The sequence below is a fragment of the Pimephales promelas genome, chromosome 16, assembly GCF_988280905.1.
Source record: "Pimephales promelas chromosome 16, fPimPro1.hap1.1, whole genome shotgun sequence".
NCBI lineage: Eukaryota > Metazoa > Chordata > Actinopteri > Cypriniformes > Leuciscidae > Pimephales > Pimephales promelas.
In genome coordinates, this window is record NC_142784.1 from 33148731 (window position 1) to 33168799 (window position 20069).

Sequence of the window (20069 nt, forward strand, 5' to 3'; positions counted from 1 at the left end):
TGCCACATTATTTGTATTCAGAGGCCCATAAAGACCTCATTTCTAATAGGTAGAAAAAACTAATGGTCTTGTACGGGACATCCCATACAGTGTAGACAACTCATATCAAACCAGTTTACTGTAGCATTTTGGAGAAATGTCACATTATTCCACTTTTGGGGCACATAAAGACCTCGTTTGTAATAAGTAGGAAAAAAATGCATTTTGTAATATGTCACTTACATTTACTTCAGATGTGTAAAAAGACCTCCTCAGCACTAAATTGTACAGTACTAAAACTATTATTTATACGTCATTTATCTCACATTGATAGTTTAAAGTTTTAAACTTTCTTTGTAATTTACATTTATTTACTTAGATACTGTTGGATAAAAAAAAAACACAGATGCAATTTGTTTATTCAAGCCATTTGTTTTATGAAGAACATCAACGTTTAGAAACATGTCACAAAAAACCACACACGCGAACATAAATAAAAAAAAGTTTGCATTAAACCCTGTTATTAACATTTATATAAAATAAAAGCTTAACTTTACATGGCTACTTTAAATAGACCATTTTAAATGGTAGTGAAACAATAAAAATGTTTATAATCAAGAAATGAAAACCTAAACTGAAACCACAATATATTTCACACACTTGTTGCGAGGGCACTATCAAGAAAAAATAAACATACTTTCCATAAAGTAATTTAACTTCCTAAATTGTATTTAGGAAAAAAAAAAAATATATATATATATATATATATATATATATATATATTTAGATTTAGCCAGTACAATTGCGGCATTTCCAATCATCATCCCCAGTAATGGCATTTTGGGGTATCTTCACACAGTTAGGATGATACCACCCCTTGCACGAAGAACATTCAACCATTACTTCCCTGCAGTGTGCAGTCCTGCATATGCAGTACACATCCACATGTGTTTGTCCAGAATTTTCAACGCTAACCCTTGGCTCTGTTTTAAAATGTATTTTACCTTTCCTGAAGGAAGTTAGAAGTTCTGTCCTCAACCGGCCCTCACGGAACTTGCAGTTTTCTGGCCTAAGGTTGCTGCATAATGCAAATGCAAATGCAATTGCAAACAAACCACAGTTGCTAGAATTTGACTGATGTTGGACAGCAGGATGAATAATTGTAAATTGGTCATCCATTGGCCTAAGTAACCATGACAAAATTTGTTTGTCTTTGTTGTTCAGCATTGTCGAAAGACTGTCGTAAATGCAAACCTGATTGTCACTGCAAAACAGGTTGCTAGCAGTTACCCAGTGGTTGCCACCAGTGTGTAAAATTTGTACAAATGGGCTGCTTGGAGTACCCACAATCCCTCCATCATGTAAAACACAAAATAAAACACTTGACTGAAACCCATGAATGTGAGGGTACTCGCTTGCAAGCAAGTATGATGCAAAATCTATTTCATCACAACTAAGCCAGTGCTGCGGATGGAGAACAGCAGTCATTTTGCTACGTTTTGGGACCTGAGGAGGCCTTTGTAGTCTTACTGCTGATTTTTTTTGGGAGGGGTCTGCTCCTTGCCAGCATGGTCCATAGTTCTTATTTACAGACCTTGTTGTACTCCCAGGTTTGATAGGGATGTCTGTGTTCCTTAAAGGTTTCTGTGGAACATATATATTTTAAAAAAAATGTGTGATAGATTGATTAGATTAATTCTTATCAAAGTAGTATTACCTTATCTGACTTGGGTCCAGGTGAGCTGGTGCCCGTCACAGTCTTTGGTCCTTTTAAAGCCGTTTTGCCTTCTTTGACTGCAGCCTAAACGTTCACATCACATAAAGGAAGATACAACTCAGTGGATGCACTGGGAAAACACATTAAGCAATGTCTTTCAGAATAAATTTAAAGTTGTACCTTGTCTGACTTGGGTCCAGGCGATCTGGTGTCCGTCGCTGTCTTTTGTCTTTTTAGAGCCGTTTTGCCTCCTTTGACTGCAGTCTAACCATTCACATCACATACAGAAATATACAGCTCACTGGATGCACTGGGCAAACTCTTTAAGCAATGTCTTTCAAAATAACATTAAAGTCGTACCTTTTCTGATTTGGGTCCAGACGAGCTGGTGTCCGTCACAGTCTTTGGTTCTTTTAGAGCCGTTTTGCCTCCTTTGACTGCAGTCTAACCATTCACATAACATAAAAGAAGATACAGCTCACTGGATGCACTGTGCAAACTCTTTAAGAAATGTCTTTCAGAATAACTTTAAAGTCGTACCTTATCTGGCTTGGGTCCAGGCGAGCTGGTGTCCGTCACAGTCTTTGGTCCTTTTAGAGCCGTTTTGCCTCCTTTGACTGGAGTCTAACCATTCACATCACATACATGAAGATTAGGGCTCACTGGATGCACTGTAAAACTCTTTAAGAAATGTCTTTCAGAATAACTTTACAGTCGGACCTTATCTGGCTTAGGTCCAGGCGAGCTGGTGTCCGTCACAGTCTTTGGTTCTTTTAGAGCCGTTTTGCCTCCTTTGACTGGAGTCTAACCATTCACATCACATACAGAAAAATACAGCTCACTGGATGCACTGGGCAAACTCTTTAAGCAATGTCTTTCAAAATAACATTAAAGTCGTACCTTTTCTGACTTGGGTCCAGGCGAGCTGGTGTCCGTCACAGTCTTTGGTCCTTTTAGAGCCGTTTTGCCTCCTTTGACTGCAGTCTAACCATTCACATCACATACATGAAGATTAAGGCTCACTGGATGCACTGTAAAACTCTTTAAGAAATGTCTTTCAGAATAACTTTACAGTCGTACCTTATCTGGCTTGGGTCCAGGCGAGCTGGTGCCCGTCACAGTCTTTGGTCCTTTTAGAGCCGTTTTGCCTCCTTTGACTGGAGTCTAACCATTCACATCACATACATGAAGATTAAGGCTCACTGGATGCACTGTAAAACTCTTTAAGAAATGTCTTTCAGAATAACTTTACAGTCGTACCTTATCTGGCTTAGGTCCAGGCGAGCTGGTGTCCGTCACAGTCTTTGGTCCCTTTAGAGCCGTTTTGCCTCCTTTGACTGCAGTCTAACCATTCACATCACATAAAGGAAGATACAGCTCACAGGATGCACTGTGCAAACTCTTTAAGCAATGTCTTTCAAAATAACATTAAAGTCGTACCTTTTCTGACTTGGGTCCAGGCGAGCTGGTGTCCGTCACAGTCGTTGGTCCTTTTAGAGCCGTTTTGCCTCCTTTGACTGGAGTCTAACCATTCACATCACATACAGGAAGATACAGCTCACTGGATGCACTGGGCAAACTCTTTAAGAAATGTCTTTCAAAATAACATTAAAGTCGTACCTTTTCTGACTTGGGTCCAGGCGAGCTGGTGTCCGTCACAGTCTTTGGTCCTTTTAGAGCCGTTTTGCCTCCTTTGACTGGAGTCTAACCATTCACATCACATAAAGGAAGATACAGCTCACTGGATGCACTGTAAAACTCTTTAAGCAATGTCTTTCAAAATAACATTAAAGTCGTACCTTTTCTGACTTGGGTCCAGGCGAGCTGGTGTCCGTCACAGTCTTTGGTCCTTTTAGAGCCGTTTTGCCTCCTTTGACTGGAGTCTAACCATTCACATCACATACAGAAAAATACAGCTCACTGGATGCACTGGGCAAACTCTTTAAGCAATGTCTTTCAAAATAACATTAAAGTCGTACCTTTTCTGACTTGGGTCCAGGCGAGCTGGTGTCCGTCACAGTCTTTGGTCCTTTTAGAGCCGTTTTGCCTCCTTTGACTGCAGTCTAACCATTCACATCACATACATGAAGATTAAGGCTCACTGGATGCACTGTAAAACTCTTTAAGAAATGTCTTTCAGAATAACTTTAAAGTCGTACCTTATCTGGCTTGGGTCCAGGCGAGCTGGTGTCCGTCACAGTCTTTGGTTCTTTTAGAGCCGTTTTGCCTCCTTTGACTGGAGTCTAACCATTCACATCACATACAGGAAAATACAGCTCACTGGATGCACTGTGCAAACTCTTTAAGTAATGTCTTTCAAAATAACATTAAAGTCGTACCTTTTCTGACTTGGGTCCAGGCGAGCTGGTGTCCGTCACAGTCTTTGGTCCTTTTAGAGCCGTTTTGCCTCCTTTGACTGGAGTCTAACCATTCACATCACATACAGGAAAATACAGCTCACTGGATGCACTGTGCAAACTCTTTAAGAAATGTCTTTCAGAATAACTTTACAGTCGTACCTTATCTGGCTTAGGTCCAGGCGAGCTGGTGTCCGTCACAGTCTTTGGTCCCTTTAGAGCCGTTTTGCCTCCTTTGACTGCAGTCTAACCATTCACATCACATAAAGGAAGATACAGCTCACTGGATGCACTGTAAAACTCTTTAAGCAATGTCTTTCAAAATAACATTAAAGTCGTACCTTTTCTGACTTGGGTCCAGGCGAGCTGGTGTCCGTCACAGTCTTTGGTCCTTTTAGAGCCGTTTTGCCTCCTTTGACTGCAGTCTAACCATTCACATCACATACATGAAGATTAAGGCTCACTGGATGCACTGTAAAACTCTTTAAGAAATGTCTTTCAGAATAACTTTAAAGTCGTACCTTATCTGGCTTGGGTCCAGGCGAGCTGGTGTCCGTCACAGTCTTTGGTTCTTTTAGAGCCGTTTTGCCTCCTTTGACTCCAGTCTAACCATTCACATCACATAAAGAAAGATACAGCTCACAAATCACATACAATAAAATTATATTTGTGGCATCAGAAATTATTCATTTATTATTTAATTTACATCGAAATTACTCTTTAACATTTAATACATTTTAAATGTTCGAAAGTATACTATAAATAGTAGTCATGTTTTTAAGTAAAACCATAACGAACAATGAAGGGTGACAAGTTTGATTGTATTTGATAATGTAATACCACTTTTCTTTTCTGGAATGGGAAACCTTTCTTTATTGGCGACACGTAGATGCCTTTCTTGGAGGGCTTCCTTTCTCTCCAGCGTTCAACATTTACCCTGAACGTCTTTAATAAAGCAGATTCATTGGAATAATTACTTTATAAATAAGTACAGGTAAGTACTTATACTGAAGGTAAACATTTAAATAAACGTACTTTTCTCTTGCGTGTAGAGTCAGAGAATTCCATTAAGAGAGCATTATGGGATTGTTGATAAATCTGCACAAAGTCATCAAGCCTTGTGAGACGACGTCTCTGGAATCTAATTTTTTTCAGATCCCATTGGCTTTTCTCCATTATACCCTGTGTCTTGTTGTCCTCAGTGTAGTTCTACATTATTGGTTAAAATAATTACTGAGAGTTAAAGACTACACATATTGGGCATGTAATTTTGTTTAAGACATTATCATACATGTACCTGTGTGCCTGACTGACTACAGCGCTTAAAAATCTTGGAGAAATGTTTGTAAGCTGGTCCTTTTCCATGACGGCCAAGATCACCTATATTAATGTAACAAATTTAGACCTTTAAATGCAATGTCAAATGTTTCCCATTGTTCAAATCCCACAACCTCTCCCCAAGCTATCCTAAAAAATTATGTTGTCACTTACCCAGCATGAGACCGGACCACAAAACTGCCTGAGGTAGGAAATATTTGACAAGGTTGGGCATGAATGTAGGTGAATGATACTCATTTGGCTCCCCCTTTTCATCAACAGGTGCGTTTTCCACAATTTCCTCAAAATGACTTTGAAATGTTGTGGGTCCCATGGTCATCTGCAAATAAAGTTAAATTTGGTTCCATAAAATAAGGAAAAGAGATACTGTATCAGTTCTTGATGCTATATGAAATCATGGTTGACCATTTTCGAGGCCAATATTTCATCACATAAAGCCAATGCTACATGAGTTCATGTGTCACTCAAATTTGCAACAGTTCTCTAACATAATTGCAGATTGTCACATTACGATCATACACAATGATATAAAAATGTTATAGCAACATTTAAGTGAAACAGAAACATACAGTTGTACACTGCACAAATCAGACAAACCTCAAAGTCAATTTCTGCACGCTCGCTGCCTTCATAAAACCCAATTGTTTGCAATCTGTTCTGCAGGTTTTGGAAGTGCTTTTCCACAATGTCACCACTCTGAGGACTTGAGAACAGTACTGCCATGCTTGTAATGATGTCGTCAATTTCCAACAGTGTGGCAGCACTTGTTAGGAGGCCGAACAGATGCATGGACAGCTTGTAGTGTTTGGGGCAACTGATAAACAAGATAATTTTTATTTTAACATTTATTACAGACAAAAAAACTTGAACCAAAAACCTCTCTGAAAAAGACAACAATTTACTATTATCATGCTTACATTAAATGTTAAAATTTTCTTACATTTTTTGGTTTATACTTTGTGTTTTCGTTTTGGTATAACGTAATGTAACATTACAGACCTTCTATACACAAGCAGAAATAACCGTAGCTATGATGTCGCAGAAATAACTGTAGCTATGTTTTCACATTCACAAATTTGCTAACAAATTGATTTTACAGTGTCACTGTAAAATGTTACAGTACATTATTACAGTACATTATTATTACAGCGGTTATTATAGTAATACCTATTAAAAATGCTATAATTACAACCAATTAACACTAAACCAAACCAAACACTAATCCTTTTGTAAGTACATATACTCAGTACTCACATGTATAATTAAAGTGTAACAAAGACAGCTTAAAAGAAAGTGTAACCAATTTTCTCTAACATAAAGACAATTATTGAACTCCATCCACTACTTTAAGATATTTTGAAAAATAGTTTTTGGAGTTCTATGGTTCACTTTTTAAAGAATAGTTCCAATGTAAACCATGACGACGTCCATTCAATTGTTTATTTCAAAGTTAATAAATGATTTTATGTGACTAAACATGTAAGACAACACTAAAATGTGGATATATATATATATATATATATATATATATATATATATATGAACTTACTGTTTTCTGCAGAACATTTTTGCGTTCTTCATAATGTGGCTGAGGCACCGATGAAGAACTGGAATGTCCATGACTTCTTTCAAATTTCCAGTGACAATTTCGAAGTACAAGCTGAGCAAGCTCTCCAATGTGAGTTTGCAAAAGGTGTATGCAACAGCTTGCATCAAGACAAGGGACCCATCGCACATAACCATAACAGGTCTCCTCACAGATTTACTTCCAAACAACTTGTAGTAATCAGTTTGGAATGACTCCAAAAAAAACAACACCGATGCAGTGGTATGTTGGCAGGTGACATAGGTGGCAACGGGTATGGGGGAGGATCCTTTAATAGGATGCCTCACCACCAACTCGTACACATAAAAAGGTGCAGTTTTTCCTTGCGCCTTTTGTACGATGCTCCCTGTGGCATCAATATAAACAATGTCATCCCTGCACCGCCGATGGAAAAGTCTGATTGTGTTTTTTGACCACAACATCACTCCTTTGGGGTGCAAGAGCACCCTCTGAAGAACCTCGTTGTCTTCATCTGTTTTTTCCTCCACCATTTTGACAAGACTTAAGGTTTCATTCATATGCCTTCTGCGTTTATTTCTTGCCATGTAGCCAATGTTTTTGAGGACTGCAGCTGTAGGTGCCTGGTCTCTACATCCGGATTCAAACACTTGAGGTTCTATTTTGTCCAGACACTGTAAATATAAGGCCCTTGGGAGAACTGATTGAAGTTGTTGCCCAAAAATGTCTCTGCTATCAGCCCTAACATACCTTCTTTTTAATTCATCAAGACTGTGACAAACCTCCTCTCCCTGAAATGTCACCCAAGCCTTGAGGGTACTTTCATCCCTCACAGTGACCTCTACACAAACTGGGCAATCTGAGAATGTGCAGTATCCCAGGCAATTAAATAAAGGGCCTTTTCTTTTCGATAATTTGGTTTTGACAGTGTGCCTTTTAAAAGCAATGCTGCAGTATGGATGTACAGATTCAATTCCTTTTGATATGATATTTGTCCACTGCAGATCTTTAAATTGGTGTCCAACCTGTCGTTGTCTTAGGACGCTCCACTCCTTATTGTCCATAAAAAAAAACATGGGCCTGTTGGCAGCTTATGCAGAAAAAAAAGGCTATCAGCTGTTTCAGATTCTTGGCTGGAATCCTGTCTTTCAGAGAGCTAAATGAAAGAATAAATTTGTAAAATACATTAACTGTAGTTAAGCGTAAAAACTGTTTTTCTGCTAGTCCTATCTGAAGGATCTTCATATCCATGTAGAACAGTCTAAACTTGTATTTAAAATTTTAACTTTATTTGGTAAGCTTCATTGATTCATGTTGATTTGGTTTTGTGTGTGTGTGTGTGTGTGTGTGTGTTGGGGGGAGGGGGGGGGTTGGGTTACAATTACAAAAACACTTAATACTTTCAACAAATTTATTTTTTGAGGCACAACCTAACGCATTTTGGTTTTTGCTCAATTAATTAAAAAATAATTATGTTAGATTATTATTATTTCTACACAAGTAACACATCTCTGCTACAAGTAAACACTTTAAATACTTTTCTAGGACCTATGATTTTCGTACAGTTACACTGAAAGTGACAGAATTGCAAATGTTACAAATTACCCCATATGCGGGGTTAATTGTAACAGACCAAGGGGTTGTAACATTTGTGTCTAACACATAATTCAGTACTATTTTATTTATATAGTTTATATAGATATATTATTTATAGATATCCATACATCCATCCTTCTATTATGGATCAATATCAGGGATATAGACATAAAAAAGTTTTGCAAGTATTGTAAATGCAATTGAATTTGATTTGTGTGTGGCGGCTGCATTTAATTCTATTAAAAATACAAATGATCTTAAAATCAAATTTAAAAGTGTTTATTACATATTTTTAATAAATAAATAAGTGATCAATGCATAGTTAACTAAATTTTAAACATTTTCAATTCCAACATTATTTGAATATATAAAAGTCCAACAAAGTTAAGTGTCTGAATAAATAATCAAAAATGAAAAGTGGCTCAAAACCTGAACAAAGCACCAGCTTGTTTGTAACACTGTGCTATAACTAACCCCACTGTGTATTACATATTTTAAGCCTAGCTAACAGTTGCCAGGAATTGCTGACATGTTCCAAAACGGTGCTATGTTCGAGCCAACATGACAGTGATTAAGGGAATATAAAGTTAGATTTGGAAACGTGTACACCCAACTGAGAAACCGGAAAAAAAAAAGTATGATGAAAAAATTTACTTGCATGGTGTAAAAACAAATCTTTGTCCAGTATCTTCACGAAATATTATCAAAACTTTACACAAATTTGCGGGAGACCGTCTTCAAGCAGCAAGAGAAAAAGAGCAGAAACACAACCTGCTTGATCCTAACGGACTATGTAAAAGGTCTGTGTTACATTTAACCCTGCGTTAGGTTGTGCCCTGCGCTCCCCTACTTCTGGATTCTAAAATGATTAAATTTTAAATGATCACAGAAATTATAAAATTTTTCAAATACATGTATCAGGTGAATGCTACCTTCATATAAAAGTTGATGAGCTGCTTAAAAAAGGCTTTACCTTGGATGAAGATGACTCAACCTCCACAAGATCCTTGCCCTCATGCACAATGTCAGTGTCAAGTGGAGCATCATGACTTCCCAGAGGAGAACACTGGGATGTACAGTGGGAAAAAAAAAAGTAAACGTTGTTGTAGCACAACAGAGAGTAATCTAACAATGTAAAAGGAACTGCAATGTCCTAATAAGTTCTTTGGTCTCAGACATCAAGATGCTTCATTGCACAAAGAATTTACCTTGGATGAAGGTGACTCAACCTCCACAAGATCCTTGTCCTCATACACAATGTCAGTGTCAAATGGAGCATCAGGACTTCCCAGAGGAGAACACTGAGATGTACAGTGGGAAAAAAACAAGTAAACATTGTTGTTGTAGCACAACAGAGAGCAATCTCACAATGTAAAAGGAACTGCAATGTCCTAATAAGTTCTTTGGTCTCAGACATCAAGATGCTTCATTGCACAAAGGCTATACCTTGGATGAAGATGACTCAACCTCCACAAGATCCTTGTCCTCATACCCAATGTCAGTGTCAAATGGAGCATCAGGACTTCCCAGAGGAGAACACTGAGATGTACAGTGGGGAAAAAACAAGTAAACATTGTTGTTGTAGCACAACAGAGAGCAATCTCACAATGTAAAAGGAATCGCAATGTCCTAATAAGTTCTTTTGTCTCAGACATCAAGATGCTTCATTGCACAAAGGCTTTACCTTGGATGAAGATGACTCAACCTCCACAAGATCCTTGTCCTCATACCCAATGTCAGTGTCAAATGGAGCATCAGGACTTCCCAGAGGAGAACACTGAGATGTACAGTGGGGAAAAAACAAGTAAACATTGTTGTTTTAGCACAATAGAGAGCAATCTCACAATGTAAAAGGAATCGCAATGTCCTAATAAGTTCTTTGGTCTCAGACATCAAGATGCTTCATTGCACAAAGAATTTACCTTGGATGAAGGTGACTCAACCTCCACAAGATCCTTGTCCCCATACCCAATGTCAGTGTCAAATGGAGCATCAGGACTTCCCAGAGGAGAACACTGAGATGTACAGTGGGAAAAAAACAAGTAAACATTGTTGTTGTAGCACAACAGAGAGCAATCTCACAATGTAAAAGGAACTGCAATGTCCTAATAAGTTCTTTGGTCTCAGACATCAAGATGCTTCATTGCACAAAGGCTATACCTTGGATGAAGATGACTCAACCTCCACAAGATCCTTGTCCTCATACCCAATGTCAGTGTCAAATGGAGCATCAGGACTTCCCAGAGGAGAACACTGAGATGTACAGTGGGGAAAAAACAAGTAAACATTGTTGTTTTAGCACAATAGAGAGCAATCTCACAATGTAAAAGGAATCGCAATGTCCTAATAAGTTCTTTGGTCTCAGACATCAAGATGCTTCATTGCACAAAGGCTTTACCTTGGATGAAGATGACTCAACCTCCACAAGATCCTTGTCCTCATACCCAATGTCAGTGTCAAATGGAGCATCAGGACTTCCCAGAGGAGAACACTGAGATGTACAGTGGGGAAAAAACAAGTAAACATTGTTGTTGTAGCACAACAGAGAGCAATCTCACAATGTAAAAGGAATCGCAATGTCCTAATAAGTTCTTTTGTCTCAGACATCAAGATGCTTCATTGCACAAAGGCTTTACCTTGGATGAAGATGACTCAACCTCCACAAGATCCTTGTCCTCATACCCAATGTCAGTGTCAAATGGAGCATCAGGACTTCCCAGAGGAGAACACTGAGATGTACAGTGGGGAAAAAACAAGTAAACATTGTTGTTTTAGCACAATAGAGAGCAATCTCACAATGTAAAAGGAATCGCAATGTCCTAATAAGTTCTTTGGTCTCAGACATCAAGATGCTTCATTGCACAAAGGCTTTACCTTGGATGAAGATGACTCAACCTCCACAAGATCCTTGTCCTCATACCCAATGTTAGTGTCAAATGGAGCATCAGGACTTCCCAGAGGAGAACACTGAGATGTACAGTGGGGAAAAAACAAGTAAACATTGTTGTTTTAGCACAATAGAGAGCAATCTCACAATGTAAAAGGAACTGCAATGTCCTAATAAGTTATTTGGTCTCAGACATCAAGATGCTTCATTGCACAAAGGCTATACCTTGGATGAAGATGACTCAACCTCCACAAGATCCTTGTCCTCATACACAATGTCAGTGTCAAGTTGAGCATCAGGACTTCCCAGAGGAGAACACTGGGATGTACAGTGGGAAAAAAAAAACGTTATTGTTGCACAACAGAGAGCAATCTAACAATGTAAAAGGAATCGCAATGTCCTATTAAGTTCTTTGGTCTCAGACATCAAGATGCTTCATTGCACAAAGGCTTTACCTTGGATGAAGATGACTCAACCTCCACAAGATCCTTGTCCTCATACCCAATGTCAGTGTCAAATGGAGCATCTGGACTTCCCAGAGGAGAACACTGAGATGTACAGTGGGGAAAAAACAAGTAAACATTGTTGTTGTAGCACAACAGAGAGCAATCTCACAATGTAAAAGGAACTGCAATGTCCTAATAAGTTCTTTGGTCTCAGACATCAAGATGCTTCATTGCACAAAGGCTTTACCTTGGATGAAGATGACTCAACCTCCACAAGATCCTTGTCCTCATACACAATGTCAGTGTCAAGTTGAGCATCAGGACTTCCCAGAGGAGAACACTGGGATGTACAGTGGGAAAAAAAAAAACGTTATTGTTGCACAACAGAGAGCAATCTCACAATGTAAAAGGAACTGCAATGTCCTAATAAGTTCTTTGGTCTCAGACATCAAGATGCTTCATTGCACAAAGGCTTTACCTTGGATGAAGATGACTCAACCTCCACCAGATCCTTGTCCTCATACCCAATGTCAGTGTCAAGTGGAGCATCAGGACTTCCCAGAGGAGAACACTGAGATGTACAGTGGGGGGGGGGGGGGGGGCAACAGAGAGCAATCTAACAATGTTACAGGAATTGCAATGTCCTGTTGAGTTCTTCAGTCTCTACACTTTTGATGTCTAAAAAAAACAACCAAAAATTATTTAAAAAAAAATTATAAACCAAAAAAAGAAAGAATAAGGAACAACATAGAAAAAATTATTTGCTGAAAAAGGAATGAATCTACAATTGTAGGTGCATTTAACATAGCAACAACTTTTGGTTACAGAGACTCTGCCTCCAACACTTTTCTGCTCTTAGACCCTCTGTTGCTTTCCAAAGTAATGAACGGACTGCCCAGGGTAGAAGGCTTAGATATTCAGCGGAAACACAAAAAGCAAAACAAGTTATCAGGGCACAAAACTAGGCATGCACATAAAACTGTTAAGTAAAATGAAAGTAATGTATTATAATATAATATAATATAATATAATATAATATAATATAATATAATATAATATAATAAACTGCATTTCAACAACAACAACAACAACCTTGGGGGATGGAGACTCTGCCTCCAACACATCTCTCTCCTCTGGACTGACTTCAGGAGGCTCCTTATACAATGAGCAATCATGACAAGTTCAACCAAAAACTAAAAATCTTTATTTATTTATTTATACATTTTATTTACAACAACTGTGTTGATGTTAACACATTAATTACATTGTAAATTAAAGTGTAATAATTTACATTTATATTTTGTTCACTTACCTTCAAGTGTGACAAAAATATATTCCTTAGTCTTATCCTGTTTGATAATGAATTTGAAACCTGCAAAGAAATGCAAATTGTTCCCCAGGTGCCATCAGAATGATACGCACTTTCATCCGTGGCACGGCCGTGTAAAACGGTCAGTATGTCTTGCAAAGTGAGCCTGATTTTACGACTCTGTGAAGAGAAAATTAAACAAAACAAAAAGTTAATAACTTAATTTATTTAAATAAATACATAATTAAATAAATATTATTGTTAATTCAAAAGACAAATAGTAATAAAACTACCGAATAACCTGTGATGAAAATAATAATACGTACCTTCCCAAAACGTTTAAAACTGTACGTTCTGAAATATAATCAAATATTACTTGTAAAAAACATGGCATCATTAAACAAATACTTAATGAAGAAATGTCTACCAAAGTACGGTTAAAGCATCAATTAATTACTTTGTATATAACAAGGTTATCAACTTACCGCTCTTTCTGTCGCCTCATGATGCTTTTTAAAAGACTGAAAGATGTAATCTATTACAAAACCCTCACACCACCTATAATCACCATCATGATTTTCACAAAATAATTTTCCAAGCTATTTGTCGTTTTAAATTAACCTTTAAAGAATCTGTAACTTGAAAGTAAGTAATATTAATAAATGTTGTCGTTACTGGTGTTATTATTCTAACTATTATTTTTTGAAGGCAGCCGTTCCGTTTTCATGTGCTGATCACGCAGTGATTCGACCAATCAGGATACAGTGAGCATTTAGAGGATTGACTGAATGGCCACGCCTGGCAGGTGCGCACATGAGCTGATCATGCATCGGAAGAGCCAAAGAGAATGATACATAGTCCGATTATGCTGCATGTCATCTAACTTTATAAACTTGTTTTCTATTTGAGTGCAACGCAAAATAAACATAAGTGTTTTTCCTTATTACAATAAACACACACACACACACACACACACACACACGCACACACACACACACACACACACACACACACACACACACACACACACACACACACACACATATATATATATATATATAAAGTTCAAAAATACAGTAAAAACATTATTTGAAAGTACACACACACACTCACACACACGCACACACACACACACACACACAAACCACAAACACACACACACACACACACACACACACACACACACACACACACACACACACACACACACAGATATAGATATAGGTGTAGATATAGATATAGATATTCCAAAAATTATCCTCCTTAGACCCATTAAAATACGTTTTTGAATGTATTCATTTGCCGTGTCATTACACTGTTTACAGATTGTCCTCTGCAGTGAAAACATGACTCAGTAAAATCAAATCAAATGAACACAAAATAAGAGAAAAATGTAAAAAGAAATCACAAAAACATTTTTTAACAAAACATTTTTAGGTTTCTGTAAATTTTTTAACAGAACTTCATAGAGAATGAATGAAAGACATATCTGAATGAATTGATATATCATTTCACTTAATGCACTATATTTGGTTAAAATGGCTATATATCATTCCTTGATGATGATTATTTAGATATGAGGTGCGTATACTGAATGGGACGTCCTGTATAAGAACTGACCATTATTTTTTTCTACTTATTACAAATGAGAAATTTATGGGCCTCTGAAGTTGAATAATGTGACATTTCTCCAAAACGCTACAGTAAAGTGGTTTGATATGAGGTGTGTATAGACCATTTAACAAGATGTAAACAACACTGGTCCAGAAGCACTTCCTGTTTCAGTTTGTAACTGTTTTCTTTATTTCACATGTAAAGAAAACATCTTAAAGATGTTTGTTTAACTTTTTGATTCAGTTTTAAATGTTCTGTTGGTTGTATTTTATCCCAGCTTTTATGTAGTGTTAAAAAACTGAAACAGGAAGTGCTTCTGGACCAGTGTTGTTTACATCTTGTGAAATGGTCTATACAGTATGGGACGTCCCGTACAAGAACTGACCATTCGTTTTTTGTACTTATTAGAAATGAGGTCTTTATGGGCCTCTGAAGTCGAATAATGTGACATTTCTCCAAAATGCTACAGTAAAATGGTTTGATATAAGGTATGTGTACTGTATGGGACGTCCCGTACAAGAACCGACCATTAGTTTTTTCTACTTATTATAAATGAGGAATTAATGGGCCTCTGAAGTTGAATAATATGGCATTTCTCCAAAATGCTACAGTAAAATGTTTTGATATGAGGTGTGTGTACTGTATGGCACGTCCCGTACAAGAATCGACCATTAGTTTTTTCTACTTATTAGAAATGAGGAATTTATAGGCCTCTGAAGTCTAATAATGTGACATTTCTCCAAAATGCTACAGTAAAATATTTTGATATGAGGTGTATATACTGTATGGGATGTCCCGTACAAGAATCGATCATTAGTTTTTTCTACTTATTAGAAATGAGGAATTAATGGGCCTCTGAAGTTGAATAATATGGCATTTCTCCAAAATGCTACAGTAAAATGTTTTGATATGAGGTGTGTGTACTGTATGGCACGTCCCGTACAAGAATCGACCATTAGTTTTTTCTACTTATTAGAAATGAGGAATTTATAGGCCTCTGAAGTCTAATAATGTGACATTTCTCCAAAATGCTACAGTAAAATATTTTGATATGAGGTGTATATACTGTATGGGATGTCCCGTACAAGAATCGATCATTAGTTTTTTCTACTTATTAGAAATGAGGAATTAATGGGCCTCTGAAGTGTAATAATGTGACATTTCTCCAAAATGCTACAGTAAAATGTTTTGATATGAGGTGTGTGTACTGTATGGGACGTCCCGTACAAGAACCGGCCATTAGTTTTTTCTACTTATTAGAAATGAGGAATTAATAGGCCTCTGAAGTTGAATAATATGGCATTTCTCCAAAATGCTACAGTAAAATGTTTTGATATGAGGTGTGTGTACTCTATGGGACGTCCCGTACAAGAACCTACCATTAGTTTTTTCTACTTATTAGAAATGAGGAATTAATGGGCCTCTGAAGTCGAATAATGTGACATTTCTCCAAAATGCTACAGTAAAATGTTTTGATATGAGGTGTGTGTACTGTATGGGACGTCCCGTACAAGAACCGACCATTAGTTTTTTCTACTTATTAGAAATGAGGTCGTTATGGGCCTCTGAATTTGAATAATGTGACATTTCTCCAAAATGCTACAGTAAAATGTTTTGATATGAGGTGTGTGTACTGTATGGGATGTCCCGTACAAGAATCGATCATTAGTTTTTTCTACTTATTAGAAATGAGGAATTAATGGGCCTCTGAAGTCGAATAATATGGCATTTCTCCAAAATGCTACAGTAAAATGGTTTGATATGAGGTGTGTGTACTGTATGGGACGTCCCGTACAAGAACCGACCATTCGTTTTTTCTACTTATTAGAAATGAGGTCGTTATGGGCCTCTGAATTTGAATAATGTGACATTTCTCCAAAATGCTACAGTAAAATGTTTTGATATGAGGTGTGTGTACTGTATGGGATGTCCCGTACAAAAATCGATCATTAGTTTTTTCTACTTATTAGAAATGAGGAATTAACGGGCCTCTGAAGTCGAATAATATGGCATTTCTCCAAAATGCTACAGTAAAATGGTTTGATATGAGTCGTGTGTACTGTATGGGATGTCCCGTACAAGAATCGATCATTAGTTTTTTCTACTTATTAGAAATGAGGAATTAATGGGCCTCTGAAGTCGAATAATATGGCATTTCTCCAAAATGCTACAGTAAAATGGTTTGATATGAGGTGTGTGTACTGTATGGGACGTCCCGTACAAGAACCGACCATTAGTTTTTTCTACTTATTATAAATGAGGAATTAATGGGCCTCTGAAGTCGAATAATATGGCATTTCTCCAAAATGCTACAGTAAAATGGTTTGATATGAGGTGTGTGTACTGTATGGGATGTCCCGTACAAGAATCGATCATTAGTTTTTTCTACTTATTAGAAATGAGGAATTAATGGGCCTCTGAAGTCGAATAATATGGCATTTCTCCAAAATGCTACAGTAAAATGGTTTGATATGAGGTGTGTGTACTGTATGGGACGTCCCGTACAAGAACCGGCCATTAGTTTTTTCTACTTATTAGAAATGAGGAATTAATAGGCCTCTGAAGTTGAATAATATGGCATTTCTCCAAAATGCTACAGTAAAATGTTTTGATATGAGGTGTGTGTACTCTATGGGACGTCCCGTACAAGAACCTACCATTAGTTTTTTCTACTTATTAGAAATGAGGAATTAATGGGCCTCTGAAGTCGAATAATGTGACATTTCTCCAAAATGCTACAGTAAAATGTTTTGATATGAGGTGTGTGTACTGTATGGGACGTCCCGTACAAGAACCGACCATTAGTTTTTTCTACTTATTAGAAATGAGGTCGTTATGGGCCTCTGAATTTGAATAATGTGACATTTCTCCAAAATGCTACAGTAAAATGTTTTGATATGAGGTGTGTGTACTGTATGGGATGTCCCGTACAAGAATCGATCATTATTTTTTTCTACTTATTAGAAATGAGGAATTAATGGGCCTCTGAAGTCGAATAATATGGCATTTCTCCAAAATGCTACAGTAAAATGTTTTGATATGAGGTGTGTGTACTGTATGGGACGTCCCGTACAAGAACCGACCATTAGTTTTTTCAACTTATTATAAATGAGGAATTAATGGGCCTCTGAAGTTGAATAATATGGCATTTCTCCAAAATGCTACAGTAAAGTGGTTTGATATGAGGTGTGTGTACTGTATGGGATGTCCCGTACAAGAATCGATCATTATTTTTTTCTACTTATTAGAAATGAGGAATTAATGGGCCTCTGAAGTCGAATAATATGGCATTTCTCCAAAATGCTACAGTAAAATGGTTTGATATGAGGTGTGTGTACTGTATGGGACGTCCCGTACAAGAACCGACCATTAGTTTTTTCTACTTATTATAAATGAGGAATTAATGGGCCTCTGAAGTTGAATAATATGGCATTTCTCCAAAATGCTACAGTAAAGTGGTTTGATATGAGGTGTGTGTACTGTATGGGACATCGCGTACAAGAAGTGACCATTAGTTTTTTCTACTTATTAGAAATGAGGTCGTTATGGGCCTCTGAATTTGAATAATGTGACATTTCTCCAAAATGCTACAGTAAAATGTTTTGATATGAGGTGTGTGTACTGTATGGGATGTCCCGTACAAGAATCGATCATTATTTTTTTCTACTTATTAGAAATGAGGAATTAATGGGCCTCTGAAGTCGAATAATATGGCATTTCTCCAAAATGCTACAGTAAAATGGTTTGATATGAGGTGTGTGTACTGTATGGGACGTCCCGTACAAGAACCGACCATTCGTTTTTTCTACTTATTAGAAATGAGGTCGTTATGGGCCTCTGAATTTGAATAATGTGACATTTCTCCAAAATGCTACAGTAAAATGTTTTGATATGAGGTGTGTGTACTGTATGGGATGTCCCGTACAAGAATCGATCATTATTTTTTTCTACTTATTAGAAATGAGGAATTAATGGGCCTCTGAAGTCGAATAATATGGCATTTCTCCAAAATGCTACAGTAAAATGGTTTGATATGAGGTGTGTGTACTGTATGGGACGTCCCGTACAAGAATCGATCATTAGTTTTTTCTACTTATTATAAATGAGGAATTAATGGGCCTCTGAAGTTGAATAATATGGCATTTCTCCAAAATGCTACAGTAAAGTGGTTTGATATGAGGTGTGTGTACTGTATGGGATGTCCCGTACAAGAATCGATCATTAGTTTTTTCTACTTATTAGAAATGAGGAATTAATGGGCCTCTGAAGTCGAATAATATGGCATTTCTCCAAAATGCTACAGTGAAATGTTTTGATATGAGGTGTGTGTACTGTATGGGACGTCCTGTACAAGAATTGACCATTACTTTTTTCTACTTATTAGAAATGAGGAATTTATAGGCCTCTGAATTTGAATAATGTGACATTTCTCCAAAATGCTACAGTAAAATATTTTGATATAAGGTGTGTGTACTCTATGGGACGTCCCGTACAATAATCGACCATTAGTTTTTTCTACTTATTGGAAATGAGGAATTAATGGGCCTCTGAAGTTGAATAATATGGCATTTCTCCAAAATGATACAGTAAAATGTTTTGATACGAGGTGTGTATACTGTATGGGACGTCCCGTACAAGAATCGACTATTAGTTTTTTCTACTTATTAGAAATGAGGAATTTATAGGCCTCTGAAGTTGAATAATATGGCATTTCTCCAAAATGTTACAGTAAAGTGGTTTGATATGAGGTGTGTGTACTGTATGGGACGTCCCGTACAAGAATCCACCATTAGTTTTTTCTACTTATTATTAACGAGTAATTAATGGGCCTCTGAAGTTGAATAATATGGCATTTCTCCAAAATGCTACAGTAAAGTGGTTTGATATGAGGTATGTGTACTGTATGGGACGTCCCGTACAAGAATCGACCATTAGTTTTTTCTACTTATTATTAACGAGTAATTAATGGGCCTCTGAAGTCGAATAATGTGACCTGTCTCCAAAATGCTACAGTAAAATGTTTTGATATGAGGTGTGTGTACTCTATGGGACGTCCCGTACAAGAACCGACCATTAGTTTTTTCTACTTATTATAAATGAGGAATTAATGGGCCTCTGAAGTCGAATAATATGACATTTCTCCAAAATGCTACAGTAAAATGGTTTAATATAAGGTGTGTGTACTGTATGGGACGTCCCGTACAAGAAACAACCATTCGTTTTTTCTACTTATTAGAAATGAGGTCTTTATGGGCCTCTGAA

General features: G+C 37.1%; 3 protein-coding genes across 4 annotated transcripts in view; 1 reads left to right on the plus strand and 2 right to left on the minus strand.

Annotated features, from left to right (window-relative positions):
- cldn15lb (claudin 15-like b) overlaps positions 1-20069 on the plus strand; it is a 39293-nt gene that overhangs the window by 11131 nt on the left and 8093 nt on the right. The window lies entirely within an intron of this gene.
- Positions 769-10330, minus strand: LOC148973420 (uncharacterized). The gene is made up of 28 exons (XM_089121614.1): positions 10236-10330; positions 9998-10090; positions 9760-9852; positions 9525-9617; positions 6941-8111; positions 5989-6205; positions 5545-5710; positions 5351-5433; positions 5089-5262; positions 4894-4998; positions 4575-4658; positions 4395-4478; positions 4216-4299; positions 4036-4119; positions 3856-3939; positions 3676-3759; positions 3496-3579; positions 3317-3400; positions 3137-3220; positions 2957-3040; positions 2777-2860; positions 2597-2680; positions 2417-2500; positions 2237-2320; positions 2057-2140; positions 1877-1960; positions 1697-1780; positions 769-1623 (listed from the first exon to the last, which is right to left on the minus strand). The coding sequence occupies exons 5-28, from the start codon at positions 8029-8031 to the stop codon at positions 769-771; spliced, it is 4119 nt and encodes a 1372-aa protein (XP_088977740.1). The 5' UTR covers positions 8032-8111; positions 9525-9617; positions 9760-9852; positions 9998-10090; positions 10236-10330.
- LOC148973421 (uncharacterized) lies at positions 9263-13698 on the minus strand. Its single transcript, XM_089121615.1, has 16 exons — positions 13679-13698; positions 13370-13373; positions 12363-12500; positions 12132-12224; positions 11894-11986; positions 11664-11756; positions 11426-11518; positions 11188-11280; positions 10950-11042; positions 10712-10804; positions 10474-10566; positions 10236-10328; positions 9998-10090; positions 9760-9852; positions 9525-9617; positions 9263-9286 (listed from the first exon to the last, which is right to left on the minus strand). The coding sequence occupies exons 1-16, from the start codon at positions 13696-13698 to the stop codon at positions 9263-9265; spliced, it is 1302 nt and encodes a 433-aa protein (XP_088977741.1).